At 45.1% G+C, this 18,944-nt stretch overlaps 1 protein-coding gene across 2 annotated transcripts in view; it reads right to left on the bottom strand.

The window, feature by feature from the left end:
* Positions 1–18,944, bottom strand: part of LOC111644546 (cadherin-2-like) — a 70,197-nt gene that overhangs the window by 46,256 nt on the left and 4,997 nt on the right. For both annotated transcript variants that reach the window (XM_087170221.1, XM_023393441.2), the window contains exon 2: positions 17,057–17,192. In XM_087170221.1, coding sequence (XP_087026347.1) covers positions 17,057–17,192 — 136 coding nt within the window. The remainder of the gene's footprint in view (positions 1–17,056; positions 17,193–18,944) is intronic.

The following is an 18,944-nucleotide window of genomic DNA, read 5'->3' as shown; positions in this document are numbered from 1 at the left end:
CTAACACCTGACTGTACAGCCTAACACCACTGTACACCCTAACACCAGACTGTACACCCTAACACCTGACTGTACAGCCTAACACCAGACTGTACACCCTAACACCTGACTGTACAGCCTAACACCAGACTGTACAGCATAACACCAGACTGTACACCCTAACACCAGACTGTACATCGTAACACCAGACTGTACACCCTAACACCTGACTGTACAGCCTAACACCAGACTGTACAGCATAACACCAGACTGTACACCCTAACACCAGACTGTACATCGTAACACCAGACTGTACGCCCTAACACCTGACTGTACAGCCTAACACCAGACTGTACACCCTAACACCAGACTGTACACCCTAACACCAGACTGTACATCGAAACACCAGACTGTACGCCCTAACACCTGACTGTACAGCCTAACACCAGACTGTACATCCTAACACCAGACTGTACACCCTAACACCAGACTGTACATCGAAACACCAGACTGTACGCCCTAACACCTGACTGTACACCCTAACACAAGACTCTACACCAGACTCTACAAACTAACACCAGACTCTACACCCTAACACGGGACTGTACACCAGACTCTTCACCCTAACACCAGACTCTTCACCCTAACACCAGACTCTACACCCTAACACCAGACTCTACACCCTAACATGTGACTGTACACCCTAACACCAGACTCTACACCCTAACACCAGACTGTACACCAGACTCTACACCCCAACATCAGACTACACGACAAATTATCTCCATTCATTTCAGCTATGATGAACTCCATTGTTCTAGTTTTTTATTCATCAAATGAATCCTTCATTTCGACTTCAGTCCAGTTGTGCTTTATCTGGGCTCCGGCTGCAGACAAAGACAGCTGCTGTCCTATTCATTTAGAATCAACTCCAACACTCTACTTGTGTTATGGTGAACTTGCATTTATATTCTGACTCCATCATAATCCATAATCCATCATAATCCATGCTGTGGTTTTTAGACCTTTACTAAATCAATATATTTTTTGATCTTACTTTTGTTCATTTATAGTGAAAAAAGAAAAATCACATTGAATCCTAATCTGCAGAAAATTGAAATGACTCCCATCCCAAAATATTAACAGGAAAACCACAGAGTGCGGTAAGAAGAAGGGAGGAGGGGTTGCTGTGTTCATTAATGAGAGATGGTGCCACCCTGGACACATCAGTGTCAAGGAACAACTCTGCACTAGAGACTTGGAGCTGTTAGCGGTTAGCATGCGGCCGTACTATCTCCCGAGAGAGTTTTCACATGTCATTGCGGTGACTGTGTACACCCCCCCCTCGGCCGTCGGCGCTGCAGCCACAGACCAGATCAATAGTGTTGTCTATCAACTCCTAAACCAGCAACCCCATTCCCTCCTCCTCATCTCTGGAGACTTCAACCACACGTCCCTGTGCTCTGCTCTTCCTACCTTCACCCAGTATGTGGATTGTCACACCAGAGACAATAAAACTTTGGACTTGTACGCTAATATCAGGAATGCATACACCTCATCCCCCCTCCCCCCGCTGGGAAGCTCAGATCAACAACCTTGTCCATCTGATCACAGACTACACCCCTCTGGTGAATAAACAAGCACCTAAGAAGAGGTCTGTGAAGGTGTGGTCCGAGGAGACCAGTGCCAGACTCAGAGATTGCTTTGAAATAACAGACTGGGAAGCACTCTGCAGCCCCCACGATGGCGACATCGACACCATGACCCACTGCATCACAGACTATATTAACTTCTGTGTTGAGAACACTGTGCCCCCCAAGTCAGTACGCTGTTTCGCCAACAATAAACCCTGGGTGACCTCCGAGATTAAGGCCCTGCTGAACGAGAAGAAGAGAGTCTTTAGATCGGAGGAGCTGCGCAGAGTCCAGAAGGAACTCAAACAGAAAATCAGGAAAGGGAAGGACTGTTACAGACAGAAACTTGAAGAGCGGCTGGTGCAGAATAACACCAGAGATGTCTGGAGTGGACTGCAAAACATCTCTGGCCACGGAAAAGGAGTGAGGAGAGACCTGAGCTGCGGCAACAAGAACTGGGCCAATGAACTGAATCTGTTCTTCAACAGATTTGATTCTGCCCCCTTCCCCCTTACCTGCCCTGCACCCTCTTCACACCTCCCTGGGCCGGCTCCTCCTCCTCTCCTCAACCCGCTACTTCCAACTCCCATTCACCTCCAGCCCTCCCCTCCCCACCAGTACAACTGGCCCCTCTCACCCCCCCACCACCCCCATATCCTCACCTCAGTCATCTTCCACCCCCTTCTCCATAACAGTTGATCAGGTGAAGTGTCAACTTAAGAAGATCAAGACAACGAAGGCCCCAGGCCCGGATGACATCAGCCCCAGATTACTGAAGGACTGTGCAGATCAGCTCTGTGGCATGCTCATGTACTTGTTTAATCTGAGCCTGAGCCTGGAGAAAGTACCGGCCCTGTGTGGTCCTGGTACCTAAAACCCAGCGCCCCAAGGAGCCTAACCATTTCAGGCCTGTTGTTTTGACCTCTCACCTGATGAAGACTTTGGAGAGGATCATCCTGAGTCACCTGAGACCACTGGTGAGCACACAGCTGGACCCCCTGCAGTTTGTTTACCGGCCTAGTGTTGGGGTGGATGATGCAGTGATCTACCTACTGCATAGATCACTGCTACACCTGGAGGACAGTGGGAGCACTGTGAGGGTCATGTTTTTTGACTTTTCTAGTGCTTTCAACACGATCCTGCCGCCACTGCTCAGAGTGAAGCTGGAAAGTGTGGGAGTGGACCATTACCTGGCTGCATGGATGACTACCTCACCAACAGACCACAGTACGTGCGGCTTCGTCACAGTGTGTCTGATGTGGTGCTTTGCAGTACAAGTGCCCCCCAGGGTACGGTGCTCTCCCCTTTTCTCTTCACCCTGTATACCTCGGACTTCACACACAACACCACACACTGCCACGTCCAGAAGTTGTCTGACGACACAGCCATTGTTGGGTGTGTTTCAGAGGGAAATGAACTGGAATACAGGACAGTCATCAGGGACTTTGTCAGCTGGTGCAAGATCAACCAGCTTCAGCTTAATGCCAGCAAAACAAAGGAGATGATTGTGAACCCCAGGCGAAAGACATCCCACTTCACACCAGTAAACATCCAGGGACTGGACATCGAGGTGGTGGAGAACTACAGGTTCCAGGGGGTTCACCTAGACAACAAACTGGACTGGTCCACTAACACCCACGCTCTCTACAAGGAGGGTCAAAGTCGCCTTCACCTGCTGAGGAGACTGAGGTCCTTTGCCGTGTGTGGGGCTCTCCTCGTGACCTTATACGACTCTGTGGTGGCCTCAGCCATCTACTTCCTGTGGTCTGCTGGAGAGGGGGCAGCACTGACAGGGATAGGCAGAGGCTCAACAAACTGATCCGGAAAGTGAGCTCTGTCCTGGGCTGCCCCCTAGACTCCATTGAGGAAGTAGGTGACAGGAGGATGTTAGCTAAGCTGACATCCATCATGAACAAAACCTCTCACCCTCTGCATGACACTGTAGGGTCTCTGAGTAGCTTCTTCAGCAGCAGACTTTTACATCCTCGCTGTAAGAAGGAGAGGTTCCGCAGGTCCTTCATTCCAGCAGCTGTCAGACTCCACAACTCCTGCTCTTCCTGACCATGTGCAAACTTGCACTTTTTCATGTACATATCGTGTGTATTGTGTATATTGTATTTATTAGTGTATACTTGGTGTATTTTTGTTGTATATTTCCATAGATGTTTATTCTATAGATGTTTATTTTTCTGCTGTGGTAAATGAATTTCCCAGTTGTGGGATTAATAAAGTTAATCTAATCTAATCTAATATTAGAGCCGCCTCTTTACTTACTGCTCATCATCTTATCTGATTGCTGGTGTACAGCTCCTGCTGCATGGCTGAAGACAAGGTGAATATTCTACAAAGGAAACAGTTACTGTAACACACTATCTTTAAGTCTTATATCAACTGTTTCAAGCTGAATAGTTGTTTATCTATCAGACAGTAGTGCTATCAGCCTCTGTCTCATGCACTCACCCAACAACAAAAAGCAACATGGAAACAAAATGGAAGACAAATGAGAACACACAAAACAAAATGCAATATGACTGGTTGATTCAATTCTTTTTTTCCAATCACCAGTAAATGCAGGACACAGCAGGGACTCAGTATACAGACAGTATAGACAAATTTCCATGACCTCACACATGGCCCAACCATGTCACAGTGACACGCACCTTTGCTAAAGGTTTGTACATTTGTACAGTGGTTCCTAACCTGAGGGTCGGGGTCACTCTGAGGGAGGGGTGTAACATGATAAACCTCAGTGTTTGTGAGATGACAAAAGTTCTTTTTGCTACACAGGGTGATGTTTGTCTTTTCAGACTGCTGCTTTCTGTTCAATCACTACTAAGCTTTACAGGTAACTGTCTTTAAAGGGCTCACCAGTCACCCATGCTTTTTGACCAGTGCTTTTCTACCAGTGTCTTGGGTCAAGGTGTTTCATGTGTTATTTACCTAATGTGTGTGCACTTGTTTCATGTCAGCTCAGTGGACAGTCTCCACTGTCATTTACTGCGACATTTGTGCTTCCTGTTTCACCGTGTCTGTGTGTGAGGAGGGGCTAAGACACACACACCATGAGGAGAGGAGCAGAGGAGACCCGTCGACCAGATGACATCAGAGAGACACAGGCTGATAGCTCTTTATGTTAAGAGGACCCCCCCTACCCCACCCCCATCCCTGTCTGAAACACTGTCTTCATGTTGTTATTGGAGGCTCCTGCTATGTTTGGAGCTACAGTTGTGCTTTAATGACAGTTTACAGTCAAACTAAAGGTCTGTGGTAGACACTACAGTCATCCTGCCGCTGTCACCCTGTCCTGATTGAGGGCTCTTTGCAGCCACACACAATTGGATCAATGATGATGGCTTTGACATTGAATCATCTTAAAATCAACAAGCCCAGCCTCCCTCCAGATTCCCGCCGCCCCTCCTCCTCCTCCCATAATCCTCCCTGAGCCAGGCCCTCCCCTAGAGATGGGACCCCACCCTGCTGCTCTGGACACTGGGACACATTATTTGGATATTCAATAGGTTGTGCTGCAGTGAAACTTTCACCAGTGAGGAGCACATGTCAGAGCAGAGCATCACATCAGTGTGTCTGCTTCAGCTTCAAGGTGGAGGAGAGTGAGTCTGTCACACTGACGCATCCTGGGATGGAGTAAACATGCAGGTCAGACTGACCAGACTGACCAAGACAGTGGAGGTGAGAACAGGATTTTACTACAGGGTGTAGGATATAAAGCCTGTCCTTGGCTGGCCAAAGCCAGGACCTACCGCCACCACCAGCATCAGTCCAGTCCTGCAGCTACAGGTGAGTCCACCGCCCGGCCAGGGAAACAGGACGCACTCATGATGGACACACAGGAACAGGAACCTGGAAAAACCTGCCCACACACTTGCCTGCAAAATATCAGTTTGTCCAGGAGGCTGCAGCAATGTTCATGAATAAGCTATGAGGAGCATGAGCTGCAGCTTCCGGTGGAGCGTGCATTACCTGACCAACAGGAGCAGGAATCCTGCTCATTCTGGACACCTGTTGTCTGCGTTGTGTGGATTCTGAAACAGTCTGAGGACCAGACACACCGGGGCTCACCTGGGACAGCGCATAGCAGTAAGGCTCAGTCCTCACTGCACCCGGGTTTGAATAAGGTCAAACCTTTATGTTTACATATGTCCTGTCGGTCTGTGTCTCCACACATCCTCTCTGGTCCAGTCTGGTTCAAAAGCTCTGACCTTTGGGACCAAATCCAGAAGACCTGCTCAGACTGAGCTTCAACAAAGTTCAGAGGAGGAGTTCAAAGAAAAAACACAATGAGGGGGGAGCCACATGATGATATGGTGTGACTAAAACACACAGCCACCCACATAGTGACCCACCATGCACGCACGCACGCACGCACGCACGCACGCACGCACGCACGCACGCACGCACGCACGCACACACACACACACACACACACACACACACACGCACACAAAGGAACAGCCTGACCCTGGCTGGCAGTGTGTTTTGGTGCAGAGCCGGGGGAAGCTGTCGTCCCAGATAAAAGAAGAGCCTTGATGAGCCTCGGCTGTAGTTCTGAACCCGGACCCACCAAACTCCCCCAATCCCACCCTCTCTCACCATCCCCTTATGAGCTGTGAGGAAACGTTCTGAAATATTGTAACAGTCTCAGTGAAATGAGACAGCTCTAGAGACAAAGTTGTTCACACAAAGTTAAAGGTCCAGTTTTCATGAAATCATTTTTGATTAAAAACAAGCATCTCTAAATTAAAAATGTTACACTGGAGACTGGTCTGTAGTTATTGATTATGGAGGCAAACGAACAAATTACCAAGACCAAACTCTGCAGTTTCTTCACGTAATATCAAAGGTGTTAAAATTCATATTCTGATATTAATTAATTAATTAACATTAATTTGATCTGATAATTCACCTCTACAGAGTCTTCTCATTTAGAGTTGGTGGACTCGCTGCTGGATGTCATAAAAACAGCGTTAATGGTAGAGAAGAGGGTTTTGGGCTGTTTCTGTTGTTTGTTTTGAGAAGTGAGTTTGTCTTGCATGTTTAATTGTAAATAATCCGCTATTCACTAAAGATTTGATAGTTCACTGTTAATTTATTATTTCTCTTTTTCCTTTCTGCTGTTTGACTGTTTGATATCCTCGTTTTTCCAGGGAGGTGTCAGATCTGTTTCAGTTTTAGTGGAGCCACTGTGTCCAGGTCCTCAGTTTACTGTTAAACTATCACTGATGAAAACACATGAGGAGGGTAAAATGAGATTAGCGGACAGGCCAGGGTTGGTTCAAGGTCTGAATTGTGGTCTCTGTTAGTCTGAGTAACATGTTGAATAAACTTCATTCGGATATAACAGGGTCTGATTGGTTGTCCACATGCAGGTGAAAATCACCCGAAATGATGATCTCGTCATGACTGGTGGATAACTGACAGTAAATTTGAGGAGTCTGAGATGAAGAAGCTCATTGTCTGAGTGGTTTAAACTGTCAGACAGAGGTGGGTGTGTTGGAGTCAGAGCATGGGGTTCAGAGCAGGGTACGAAGCAGGTTTAGTAGCTTTAGCTGGGGAACAGAGAGAGAAAGGAGGCCAGTCCTGCAGCAGAGCAGTGGCTGACAGGTCTGATACGGCTTTAACACTAGGACCTCACAGAGTGAACATCAAACAGCAGGACTGACCAGCACAGGCCCCAACAAGTGGACCCACTGTGGGGATTAGGCTTCAGTTGTTAGTTGGTAGAATTCCTGTCAGCTAGCTAGCTCCCACGCTAAAAACAAACCAAGCTAAACTAGCAACAGTCAAGCAGGCGGATTAAAATCAGCTGTAGTCTAAGATCCAAAGTCTGATGCTTAAAATTAGGAAAAACAATTGGCGTCTTAACAGAACTTATGGTGGTCAAACACAATGTGACACATGCACAGTTTCCTCTGAAGCTTCAATCATATCTTGTGTGTGTGTGCGTGTGTGTGTGTGTGTGTGTCTGTGAATGTTTGTGTGTGTATGTGTGTGTGTGTGTGTGTGTGTGTGTGTGTGTGCTGAAGTGTTCTCAGAGTGTAAGGCAGGACCATGACCTGGATGATGGCAGCAGAGCCTTAATAGACCATGACAGGCCTCACTGATTATATTACCTCACTATTAGAGAGAAATACACACACACAAACACACACACACACTATCACACACACACACACACACATACACACACACACAGTGCACAATTCTCTGGGGTTTACAAGGAACACAGAAGCATTAGAGGCTCAGACAGACTGAGGTCAGTGACAGCAGAGACCTGAACACACCTAGACCTGAACCAACATACACGACAATGACACACTGATGGTATTTTACTGCAACACACTACTCCTCATAAAGTCACACCACTACCTGAGCACCTTGTCCACTACTGCTACAGACACCTTCATCATGGGCAGTTAGAATGTGCGACCAAATACAGGACTTCTTTTCAAAACCTTGGTGTGGACTACATGAGGCCTGATCTGGTTTGTCTGCTCCATGCAGCTGTTAAATCCCCATCACACACATTTGACAGAGCAGACCAGCGGAGTGTTCATGTTTAAGAAGATATTTTTCCATTTGGTTTGAAAAAACAACAAATGAAATTATTAACAGACTAACTGACAGATGAACTGAGTGATGGTGTGAGACACCAGAAACACTACAGTAAACCAACACAGAGCCACTGTGGAGGAGTCAGAGCTCATTATCAGCTGTCAAACATGTTCACATCACCTCACTGATCTGAACGTGTGAATGTCTTTGAGGTTGAACTCTAGTCTCCCTGAGCTGAGACAGACTCAGACTGTCTGCACCTGTATCCACCTCCCTGTTCAACACTGCCACTGCATTTAAACGTTAACCAGTTGCTACGATGGAAGTGCTTCTTTCTGAATATATTTTAGATTTTTTGGCCTCCTCTGAAGGATGTGAAAAGTAAAAGTCTCAGGGGGCTCAGTGCTCCAAGTCAGACCCCTGATGGACGAGCTCAGGGTGAGCTGGTGACAGATCAGGAACAGGGTCACTATGGAGGTCCTTGCCTCGTGACAGCAGGGTTGGACCATGTTATGATATGTATACCATGAGTCAATATTACTGTGTTCACCTTCATCACATCGCCATGACAACCAGATAAATAGTTCACTGTAAATAGAACCAAACTGTACAGAGTATGTGCTTGATGTGTTTGATGTGAAGCTGCCATGGCGCAGTAAATGTAAAACTCACAGTAACAATGGAAGATGATATTAAATGACTCTGTAGAGGGCTTTTAATTTGATACAGTGGATACAGGAAGTGGAGACATGGTGACAAGAGATGGAGAGAGAGAAAGAAACTGAACAGAGAGAAAGGCAGATTGAACTAGTTACCATTAATTTGAGGGATTTTTATTATTGATGCTGACTGATAGTGTACAGCTGTGGCATGTGTTACATTAAAGTGCTGACCTGCTGATGGAGCTAAGTGAAATCACCAGTATCATTACAGTTCATCCTGAGGGGATTATGAAAGTCTGAACCACCTCCCTACAGATGTTTCACTGTGAACCAGCTGGTGGTGCTGGAGGAAGAGTCAAGGGATTGTTCTGGACCATCATCAGGGAACCATGAAGAATAATGTGCCAATCACTCCAGTAGATGTGAAATATTGTGGCAGAAAAAACTTAAAAGATCTGATAACTTTGACCTGATGGTGCAGGAACCAAAGTCAGAGGATCCACAAAGGCTTCAGGATTCATCCAATGGGGACAACGAATACCTGGATATCTGTACTTCTCATGGCCACAGATTAAATCATTGCATTTCACTGAAGATGAGTAAGTCAGTCACCAGAGTTCAGGGTTCATCCTCTGGGTACCATCAATGTCTGCACATCATTTCATGACCATCCGTCAAAATATTTTCATTCTAGACTAAAGTGAAGGAGCGAGCATCACTGTCATCGTACTGTGCTGCTGTTTACTGCATCAGTAGAGAAAACACAGCACACCCATCTGATGTTATACTATAACACCACAGGTCCTAACCCTGACCTGCATGTTCCCCTCATACCAACACTACGCTCCACCACTCACACATGCGCACACTCATTCACACAAACATTCATTAGTCATGACATGAGGTCAGGCATGGAGCCATCACTTATTGAACAGGAAGTGGGTGAAAGACAGAGAGGAAGATGGGAGTGAAGGAGAACTGAGAGGACATGAACAACCAAACACTCACACACACATTCCAGCCATATCTGTGGAGCTGAGAGTGGCACTGTCTGGGGTTTGTCAGTTTAACATAGAGACGTTATAATGAGAAGCAGACTCTCCTCTACACACAAACACATCAACATAAGATGAACAGAATCAGAGAAGCCATAATGAAAAGATGAGTGAGCTTCAGCGAGAGGACTGGAAAGGTCTGTTAATGCTCAGCTTTAGTCAGGCAGATTACAGCAAGGTCTCATGGGAAAGAAAGTATCTATCGACTGTCCGAGATGACAGTAAAATACAGGAGCTGCAGGTCTGGTGTCACAAACACAGCACTCAAAGACTAATGGTTAACAGCTAGGTTATTAGAGTGCAAACCCTTCAGAGTTTGGGTTAGTTTATTATTAGGGTTCTAACCCTAACATATGATCAATGTCCAGAGGCAGAACTATGAATGTGATATAACATACTGTATACACAGCGAAGTCTGAGACCATGTTCCTATTCACTTGAATTAGTCCACATTGTCTAACCCTGTCACCAGAACACTGGGTTAAAGTTCATGGCTCTTTAGCAGCTGGTTAGATTATGATCACAGGTGTTAGTTAAAGTGGTCCTCAGATGATCAGATATGACTATTGGCCCATAGCTGCTCCAGAGCAGCAGTTATGTTCAGTCTAATGAATCAACAATGTCACTCTATAACCAACAACCTCATGTTCACTGTCATTTAAATAAATGATTTCATGTTCACAGTGACAGGAACTTAACTTCATGAATGTAGAACAGTGATGAACGTCCCAGTGTGACTGGTGGAAGCAGCTCCACCATTTTATTCCCAACGTCCTGTCGGCGCCGGTTAAAGGGATAGTTCATGTTTTTTGACGTGAGGTTGTGTGAGGTTGTAATATATAGTTGGTACATAGCTAATACTAATACAGTGCACTCCGTAGGTGCACTTGTGCATAGAAATATGGTAGTCCAGCGGTTGAAAAAATGTTGTGCCAAATCTACTGTATGTATACATACATATATTATGACCTCACACAACCCCACGTCAAAAAACCCAAACTATCCCTGTAACCCTGACAACCCGATGATGGCCATGTTTTTGTGATGTACCACCAACTTACTAAAGAATGAATGTTAGTGACAAGTGTCATTGGTGAATTGCACCAATGACATGAGGACAGTGTCTGTTAGCATGAGCTAACACTGAGAAGCTGCTGAGTGTTTTATACAGGAGATACTAGAACTGCTCCATTGTGGCAAAAATCATAATCACAATTATTCTGATGAATATTGAGATCACAATTATTTTACACAATTACTCATTGACTTTGGAAACACCACACATTTATTGAACTTAAAAAAAAAAGTTATCTTTTTAGATCTGCTCAAGATGATGCACTACGTATGTTGTTAATGTTGTCACACCGTGGTGAGGTTGTATTGCCCTGGGTTTGTTTTGTCCTGTCATTTCCTGTTTTATTTTGAAAAGTAATTCTCCTCTCGTTTCAGGTCACTTGCCCTTCCTCATGTGTCTCAGTCTGATTGCCCTAAGTGTTTCCACCTGTCTCCTATTTCCCTCCATGTGTTTAAATAGTCTGTGTTGTCCTTGTCTTGTGCCAGAGTGTCTTCGTCCTCGTCCTGCACCCGAGCCTTTTGTCCATGTCCACAGCCATAGTAGTCACCAAAGTAAGCCGTATGTACCTCGAGTCTCGACTCCTCCTTCAGTCTGAATTGTATTATTAAAACAGAGGACCAGGAGGAGTCCTATGATAACCCACTGAAGACTGTAAGGAAGGTTTTTTAGAGACCATCAGTCCAGACTGCCTATGGTCCAGAGAGGAGGGGCATCATGACGGTCTAATGAGGAGGTGAATGTGTTCAGCAGAGAAACCTGATCAATAATAACACTGTGATGTGAGATGGTAGAGATCAATCAGTCTGTCTCTGCTCAGGTTGCTGTAGATGTGATACAGAGCTGTGCAGGTGATGTCATGAATCATTGAGATGAGCTGCTTCACGCTTTTTATCAATATGATGAAGCACCTTGAGGTTTGATTCACTGTAGGAACCAAAGGCAGAAATTTAACTGAACATTTACAATAAAACTTTATATGATCATCAAAAGATTTGATCCATTTGATGTGAATGTGCTGTTGCCATAGTGACAGTGTGTTGGACAGAAGAACTGACATCCATCCATCCTTCAAATTGAAATCAATCATTTATATTAAACCAAATGTCTCCTGTTCGTACGTAACAAACATTGTTACATAAGAACAGAGAGGAGCCCACTGCTGAGACGATAACAAGACCCTCAGAGAAAAACAGGACCAGGAATCAAACCATGGGAAAGAGAGAGAGAGCTCTCTTTCTGTATCTCGGCTGCCTTTCCCCAATCCGGCTGAGAGGGGAGACAGTGATACATGAGGCAGGAGTAAAGTAGGGCAATCCCCCGCATGACGGGGAGAGAGAGGCAGGAGAAGAAAGAGAGAGAGGAGTGGGGGGGGGGGGGGGGGGGGGGGGGGGTCAGAGGGAGGATGTGGGGAGATGAATGTGCTCACTTTCTGCTGCTTGTGGGATGGGAGTGGGGAGGAGGGAGGGGATTTCCACGGTTGTGTATGAGAGCACTGACCAGCAGCATGAGGCCGTATCACTGACTAACACTCACTGCCTTAATAGGAAGGATGGATGGGAACATGGGAAGGTCGGAGCAGTCAGCCCTGCTGAGCTCCACAGGAAGTACATACACAGAGAGAGAGAGAGAGAGAGAGAGAGAGAGAGAGAGAGAGAGAGATATTGTACCACACATGCAAAGCCAGCATAAGCAAGAACTGGACCTCCAATCTACACACATCAGAATATATACTGTGCTTAAAAAAAACACACACAAAAAATATAACACACACTGCAGTGATGGACACAATAACATAAACACACACAAACACACACACACACAAGATGACAAACAGGAGCAGGACCCACACAAACACCTCCATCATGACTATAAGGGCAAACCAAAACCATCATTATCACATACACACATACACACACACACACACACACACACACACACACACACACACACACACACACACACACACTGGTCTGGCAGCAGCTAGATAAACTTTCCATTCTCTTATTTATTTTTGTTCCTTTCCACAGAAACACGACCTGACTCATCACCACTGCTCTCAGCCTGTTTCCTGTCCCTGCTGGTTCAGTGTCAGCTTTAATGCTAATTGTATCGAAGTTAACACAACCAGAACACACTCCTCTTGAACTTGATATACATAAAGAATCTTACTTTGCTTTTGAGGTGAACTTGTTTTACATGTCATGGTAAGAAGAAAAACTGGCTGCTACACACACATCAGTTGCTAACAAGTGCTGAGGTTCAGTATCCAGCTCTAACTGCTTGATGTTGTTTGTCATTATGAGCTGATCTCCAAAAGTGGGACAGGACCAGACCCAGGCAACAGGCTGAGACAGACACAGAGAGGAGGGTACAGAGGACAGTGTCAGAGCATCAGTCAGATCTGCTCTCTGCTGCTGCTCTCCACCTCTGACCTCCTTTCCTTCACAACTCATCCCCCAGACACTCTCTCTGTTCATAATTATGTCTCTCCCTCCATCCTCTCTCCTCTCATCAATAATTCACTCCTCCTGTGCTCCAATTAAATAATTAACAGTGCCCAGAGCCATCAGATTGTAACCCAGCAAAGACAGCACGGCACCGAGTCCCTCCATCCTGCTGCACACAGCAACATGCTCAAAATACTGAATCCAGAGTCATCACAGAGAGAAAACACATCTTATGCACAGAAGAATAAGAAGTGATAACTACTGCTGTAAATGTTGTCAGACTCTGTCCTCATCTCTGAGCCTTCAGTCTGTCCAGTCAGTCAGGCTCCAGCCAGTTTGACACTGATCTGAATGAATATTCAGCCATAAACAAAATGTATTACCCAGTGTCAGCAAATAGACTCTAACTACAGTTAGCCATCTAAGCTACAGCTGCTACAACTTCAACATTATTTTGTCATCACAACTTATCATGCTGTATGCCCTTTGTTGCTATGGCAACGGGACAATCAAAGATCAAACAGGACTATAAGGTTAATGTGATGGAGGCTAAAATGACTAAAACGCTACAAAGAGAGTTAAAGGGTAATGTTCAAATGTTTTCATCAGTGTGAACAGTGTGGTGCACTTCATAGAGACGTCACCACATCAGACATGTGGTCTGTACCAACACCAATGACACTCCCTGACTCTCCATAGCACATTCAATACTACAGCAAGAAACAGAAAACAGAAGCCGCTAACACAGTGTGATAACACACTCACACACACACACACACACACACACACACACACACACACACACATAGTCAGTGTACAGCTGAAGTTTAAATTAAATAATACGATATTTATCTAAAAGTCGGTGCAATATTTTAACAGACTGAACAGTTATGATTGTAGCCTGCTAATGTTGTGAGCACCCAGCTCACGTCGCTATGTTAGTCTAAACAAGGTAATATTAGCCTAAACAAGTTAGCATTGGCTTAGACAATGTGTGTGGAGTCTTGTTACAACAGATCTCTGTCACAGTTCACACACAGTAACATTTCAACATTTCAGTACATGAACATGTTGACGACATGTTGTTGGTATAAAGTGAACAACTGAAACTCATCAGCCTGAACTCTGTGTACAGATCTGATGTCTGTAAATGTTGCCAGAGGAGGAAACAGCTCAGAGATATACTGACTATTGGTCATCTAGAACTTGTTCCTGATTATCCAAATACTAAATATCTCCATACACCAGTAATGGAGTGTTTTGTTTCCACAAGTCTTGTTGCACCTGTTGCTGCACCTGTTGCTGCACCTGTTGTTCTTCTTCTTCTCTTTCTCCAGTTTGATGTCACACTAGAACACTTGTAGGGTTAATGCCCTGGTCAGTCCTGGAAGAATCACATGTCTGTACCTACCACATCTAGAGAACCTTCAACACCTTCAGTACTGTAGAAAAACATTCACCATCACATTCTCAGAACTTTAGCAGCAACTTGGAACCAGTACCATCTGTCCAGCTGGCTATGAAGTAGAAATTCCTATTTGTTACAATGTATAAACAACACAGCCTCATCATTTGTTGCCTAACCTCCTCAACCTGTGCACACTGACACACACACGCACACATGCACGCATTACAACCAAACTGCAACACTCTCTCTTGTTTCCCTCTCTGCTCTATCAGCTACAGTCACTGTTGCCTTGTTAAACTTCAGGGGGTCCATAGAAGTCCATTGAAACACACACACACACACACACACACACACACACACACACACGCACGCACACACACACACACACACACACACACCTCAGCACAGTGTTACTGTAGGGTTTGCCTGGTGCTTCAATGTGGTTAGACAACAGCTGTTTGGGTGGTCAGCTCTGTTTCATACATTCCTTCAGAATAGAACCACCAAAACAAGAGTGGAGGTAAATCACCTTCTGACAAGAGTTTCTGCTACACGTTCACACTGACCACATCCTACTATGTTTTAGTTTTAAACTCATCTCTTCTGCTACATTTCCTCCTGGTGTCCGCACGACTCAGTTTTTGCCCCTAAAACAGAGACTCTGCTGGACCCGTTTTAGTTTGAAAACTCTGGGACTGTGTTGTAGTCTGGACACACAGAAACCGAGACCTTTGGAAACAATGATGTGGACACCCACAGTCGGTCCCTGATTGGCTCTCATCGGCCTCGCCTACCAGTGGTGAATACACCATGGTAATGAATTACAAGTGTTACTGACCTTGTTGTCTTTGTTAGCAGCTGTTGTTCAGCTTACAATTGTCTTTGCTGTTCTTCATTTGTAGTATTTTCTGCAACCAGTAGAGTAAACAATCTGCTTCCTGTTTACACCGCACATGCTCAGTGTATGTGAATGTTAATGTCTGTATGTGTTTTAAGGTGTGTTAGTGTGGATGGAGACCTTTTTTGATATGGATCTAAAATGGAAAGAGATCATTTTTGTTTTGAAATGCCATTTTGAAATGAAAACGTGGCAGTGTGGACATGGCCAGTCTGACATGTTCACACAGTCTGACATGTTCACATGGAGCTGCTTCATCCCACAGCGTTCTTCTGTTAAACTGACGAGCTTCCCAGCAGGACATGTGAAGAGACAAGCGGCTGCCTCCCAGTCAACCCTCATCATTGCAGCTGAACTATCTGAGCTGGTGCTGCAGTGAGCCCAGTTACAGTCAGGCTGAAGTTCCTATTCACCAAGTCAGAGTACTAAAACACTGCAATGCTAGTGTAAAGACATCAGAGGGCCTGAGCACTTCCTGCCACTACAGACACATGTAGATCGACTGTCATCCTTAAAGCTCTATTCAAACCATTTCATTCAAATTGTTGTTAAAAGTTCAAACCAGCATCATCACTTTCACACAGTCCAGTCTGTCAGCCTATCATCACACTGCTCACTGATCAGCCTGCTGCTGATAGGCCGAACCCACAAACAGTAGCCGCATGTTGACATGTCACTGCAGACCACGTTTTGACCTGTGCATGTCTCTGAAGGCCTAAAGAAAGGTTCCACACTGTGATACAGGGTAGTCTTGGTTTTACAGAGATTACCTGCAGTAAGATGACCGTCACCCAGAGTTAAAGAACACACAGTCTTCCTACAAATGAAAAGTTCAACTCATAAACAACTGGAATCACTTTAGAACCCTTTGAACCAGGACCGAGACCTCTGTCCTACATCTGAACCCTTCAGGAGACCAAGACTGGAATGTTCATCAGTCTTACAGAACCATCAGAGGACGCTCAGACCACCAATTACAGTCCTGTTGCATCAGGATGCTACCAATCAGAGGACAAGACAGACTGCAGGACATTGATCATAGGGACATGTGGGCTCAGTGTGCTGATCTAATCCTGCTCCACAGTCCTCTTCAGAAAGCTCACTCCTTTTCTGATCATTATGGGTCAGATATCAGCAGGACTCTTCAACAACCCCCACCCAACAGCAGGGGATTATTACTGGAGCTGTCCCCGCCGAGTCTGTTAGTCTGCTAGTCTGTGCGTGTGTGTGTTTGTGTTTGTGTGTGTGTGTGTGTGTGTTTGTGTGTTTGTGTGTCTGTGTGTGTGTGTGCGTGTGTGTGTGCATGCGTGCGTGCGTGCGCTGACCGTTGAAGACAGCTTGTCCCTTTGCCAGCTCCTGGTCCGTGTCGATAATGTACTCGTCCTGTGCAAACCCCCTCGTGCATGGCAACGCCCCCTTCTTGCTTGACAATGAGTGCTCGGCCTCTTCACTCTGAATGAACTGGAGAGAGAGAGAGGGAAAGAGTATTCAAATGTCTGCATCCATCTGAGATCACCGGAGGCTGAGTCTCTTTCAGAACTCACAGTGTAAAGTCAACATTAAAACATTCAAACATTAGAACATTAGAACAGGTCTGCACAGACTGAACTTGCTGAGGACTGAAGACATGTGAACAGAACCATAGGAAAACAGAACAGATGGTCAGCTCATTAACATGAACAGAGGTTGTTGTTGAAAATAAAGTCCAGCTCAAGAAACCTTTATTTATTTATTTACACTGAATAACAGCAGAAGACTGGCTCAGTTCATTCTGATCATCATTACAGTTTAGACATTTGTCTGACATGCCCCCTAGATCTGTTCTGAGCAGAGTGTCTTTACAGCAGTAAGACAACATAACCTATTAATGTGAACGTTCAGTGTTGATGAAAACAATTGGACTACAAGGTCCATTGTCTATCTGCTGATAATAATTATGTTCTCTAATGATAATAAATGTTATAATGAAGTCATCTGCAGCATTTTCCTGTGTGTGAATATTACACTGTGCTGTGACAGGTCATGACCCAGAGGATGGATCAGACAGCTCAACAAACACACTGTAACACAGACATCAGCTTGGACTCTTCCAGTTTCACGGATGAGACTGACAGAGAGCAGGAGGAGAGAAAACAACAGGTTTCTAATAAATTGTACATGTGGACATGTGTTTGTTAAAGCTGTGTTATTTACATATAATCTGTGTGCGTTTGACCTGCGTCAGGCTGAGGACGGTAAAACTCTCTTTGAACCAGCAGTGGGACAAGAACAAATACACTCACTCAATATAACTGTATACCCTGAGACTGTGTGTGTGTGTGTGTGTGTGTGTGTGTGTGTGTGTGTGTGTGTGTGTGTGTGAGTGTGTGTGTGGCTGCAGCCATGTCACATGCACATTCACAGGCAGGTGATGTGCACACTCTGTACAGCCACAATGCAGAGCACAATGTGATGATGATGCTGATCAAGGGGAGTAATGAGGTTTTTAGTTGAAGAGTCTGTCCAGTGTCTGTCGTCTCTGTGAAGGGCCTCTTACATCTACTGAGATCCAGTCAAGTGCTGCATGGACTGAGGAGCTCCAGACCACCTGCCCTCCCTTGTTAGAAGCAGTGGTGGAGGACAGAGAGCTGAGCTCTCACCTGGTTCAGGTGAGACAGATCATATCAGCTGTGACTGAGATCAGATGAGGCAGTGAGGAAACTGAATGATCAGTTCACCTGTTATTAATGTAATAATTGACTGTTCTCTAACATGTCAGAAAACAAGAGAAATGTCCAACAAGTAAGTCAAAGATAGAGAAGCTGAACTATTTCAATAATTAATCAATGATCAAACATTTTGCTGGTTAATGTCTCCTCTAAAACTATAGAGTAAATCCCTTCATTTCTACCTGAAACTCCATTAATTTACCCACTGTTAACATCAAGGTGTTTTTAAGAGATAATTCATGGCTAATAACATATGAAGATATTTTGAATGGTTTATGGGGCTTTTTCAGGTGTAAAAACCTCTTAACTGACAGAAACCATGAAAGGCTCAGAAAGCTGTCACTGCTGTTCTCAATAAACCAAATGATTTCCTCCAATAACATAAACAACTATAACAAATACTGCTCAATGGTCAGTGTTTCCTCTACATTCATTTAGCAGTGGCGGCCCGCCACTGCTAAATCATAGCCGCCACGCCTTCAAATTTCTTTTTTTTTTTTTTTTT

Source organism: Seriola lalandi, unplaced genomic scaffold, assembly GCF_002814215.2.
Source record: "Seriola lalandi dorsalis isolate HSWRI2012SDOR001 ecotype SW California unplaced genomic scaffold, Sedor1 jcf7180002054935, whole genome shotgun sequence".
Classification (NCBI taxonomy): domain Eukaryota; kingdom Metazoa; phylum Chordata; class Actinopteri; order Carangiformes; family Carangidae; genus Seriola; species Seriola lalandi.
Note: the sequence above shows the minus strand (reverse complement) of the source record. Positions and strands in the feature narration are given on the sequence as shown.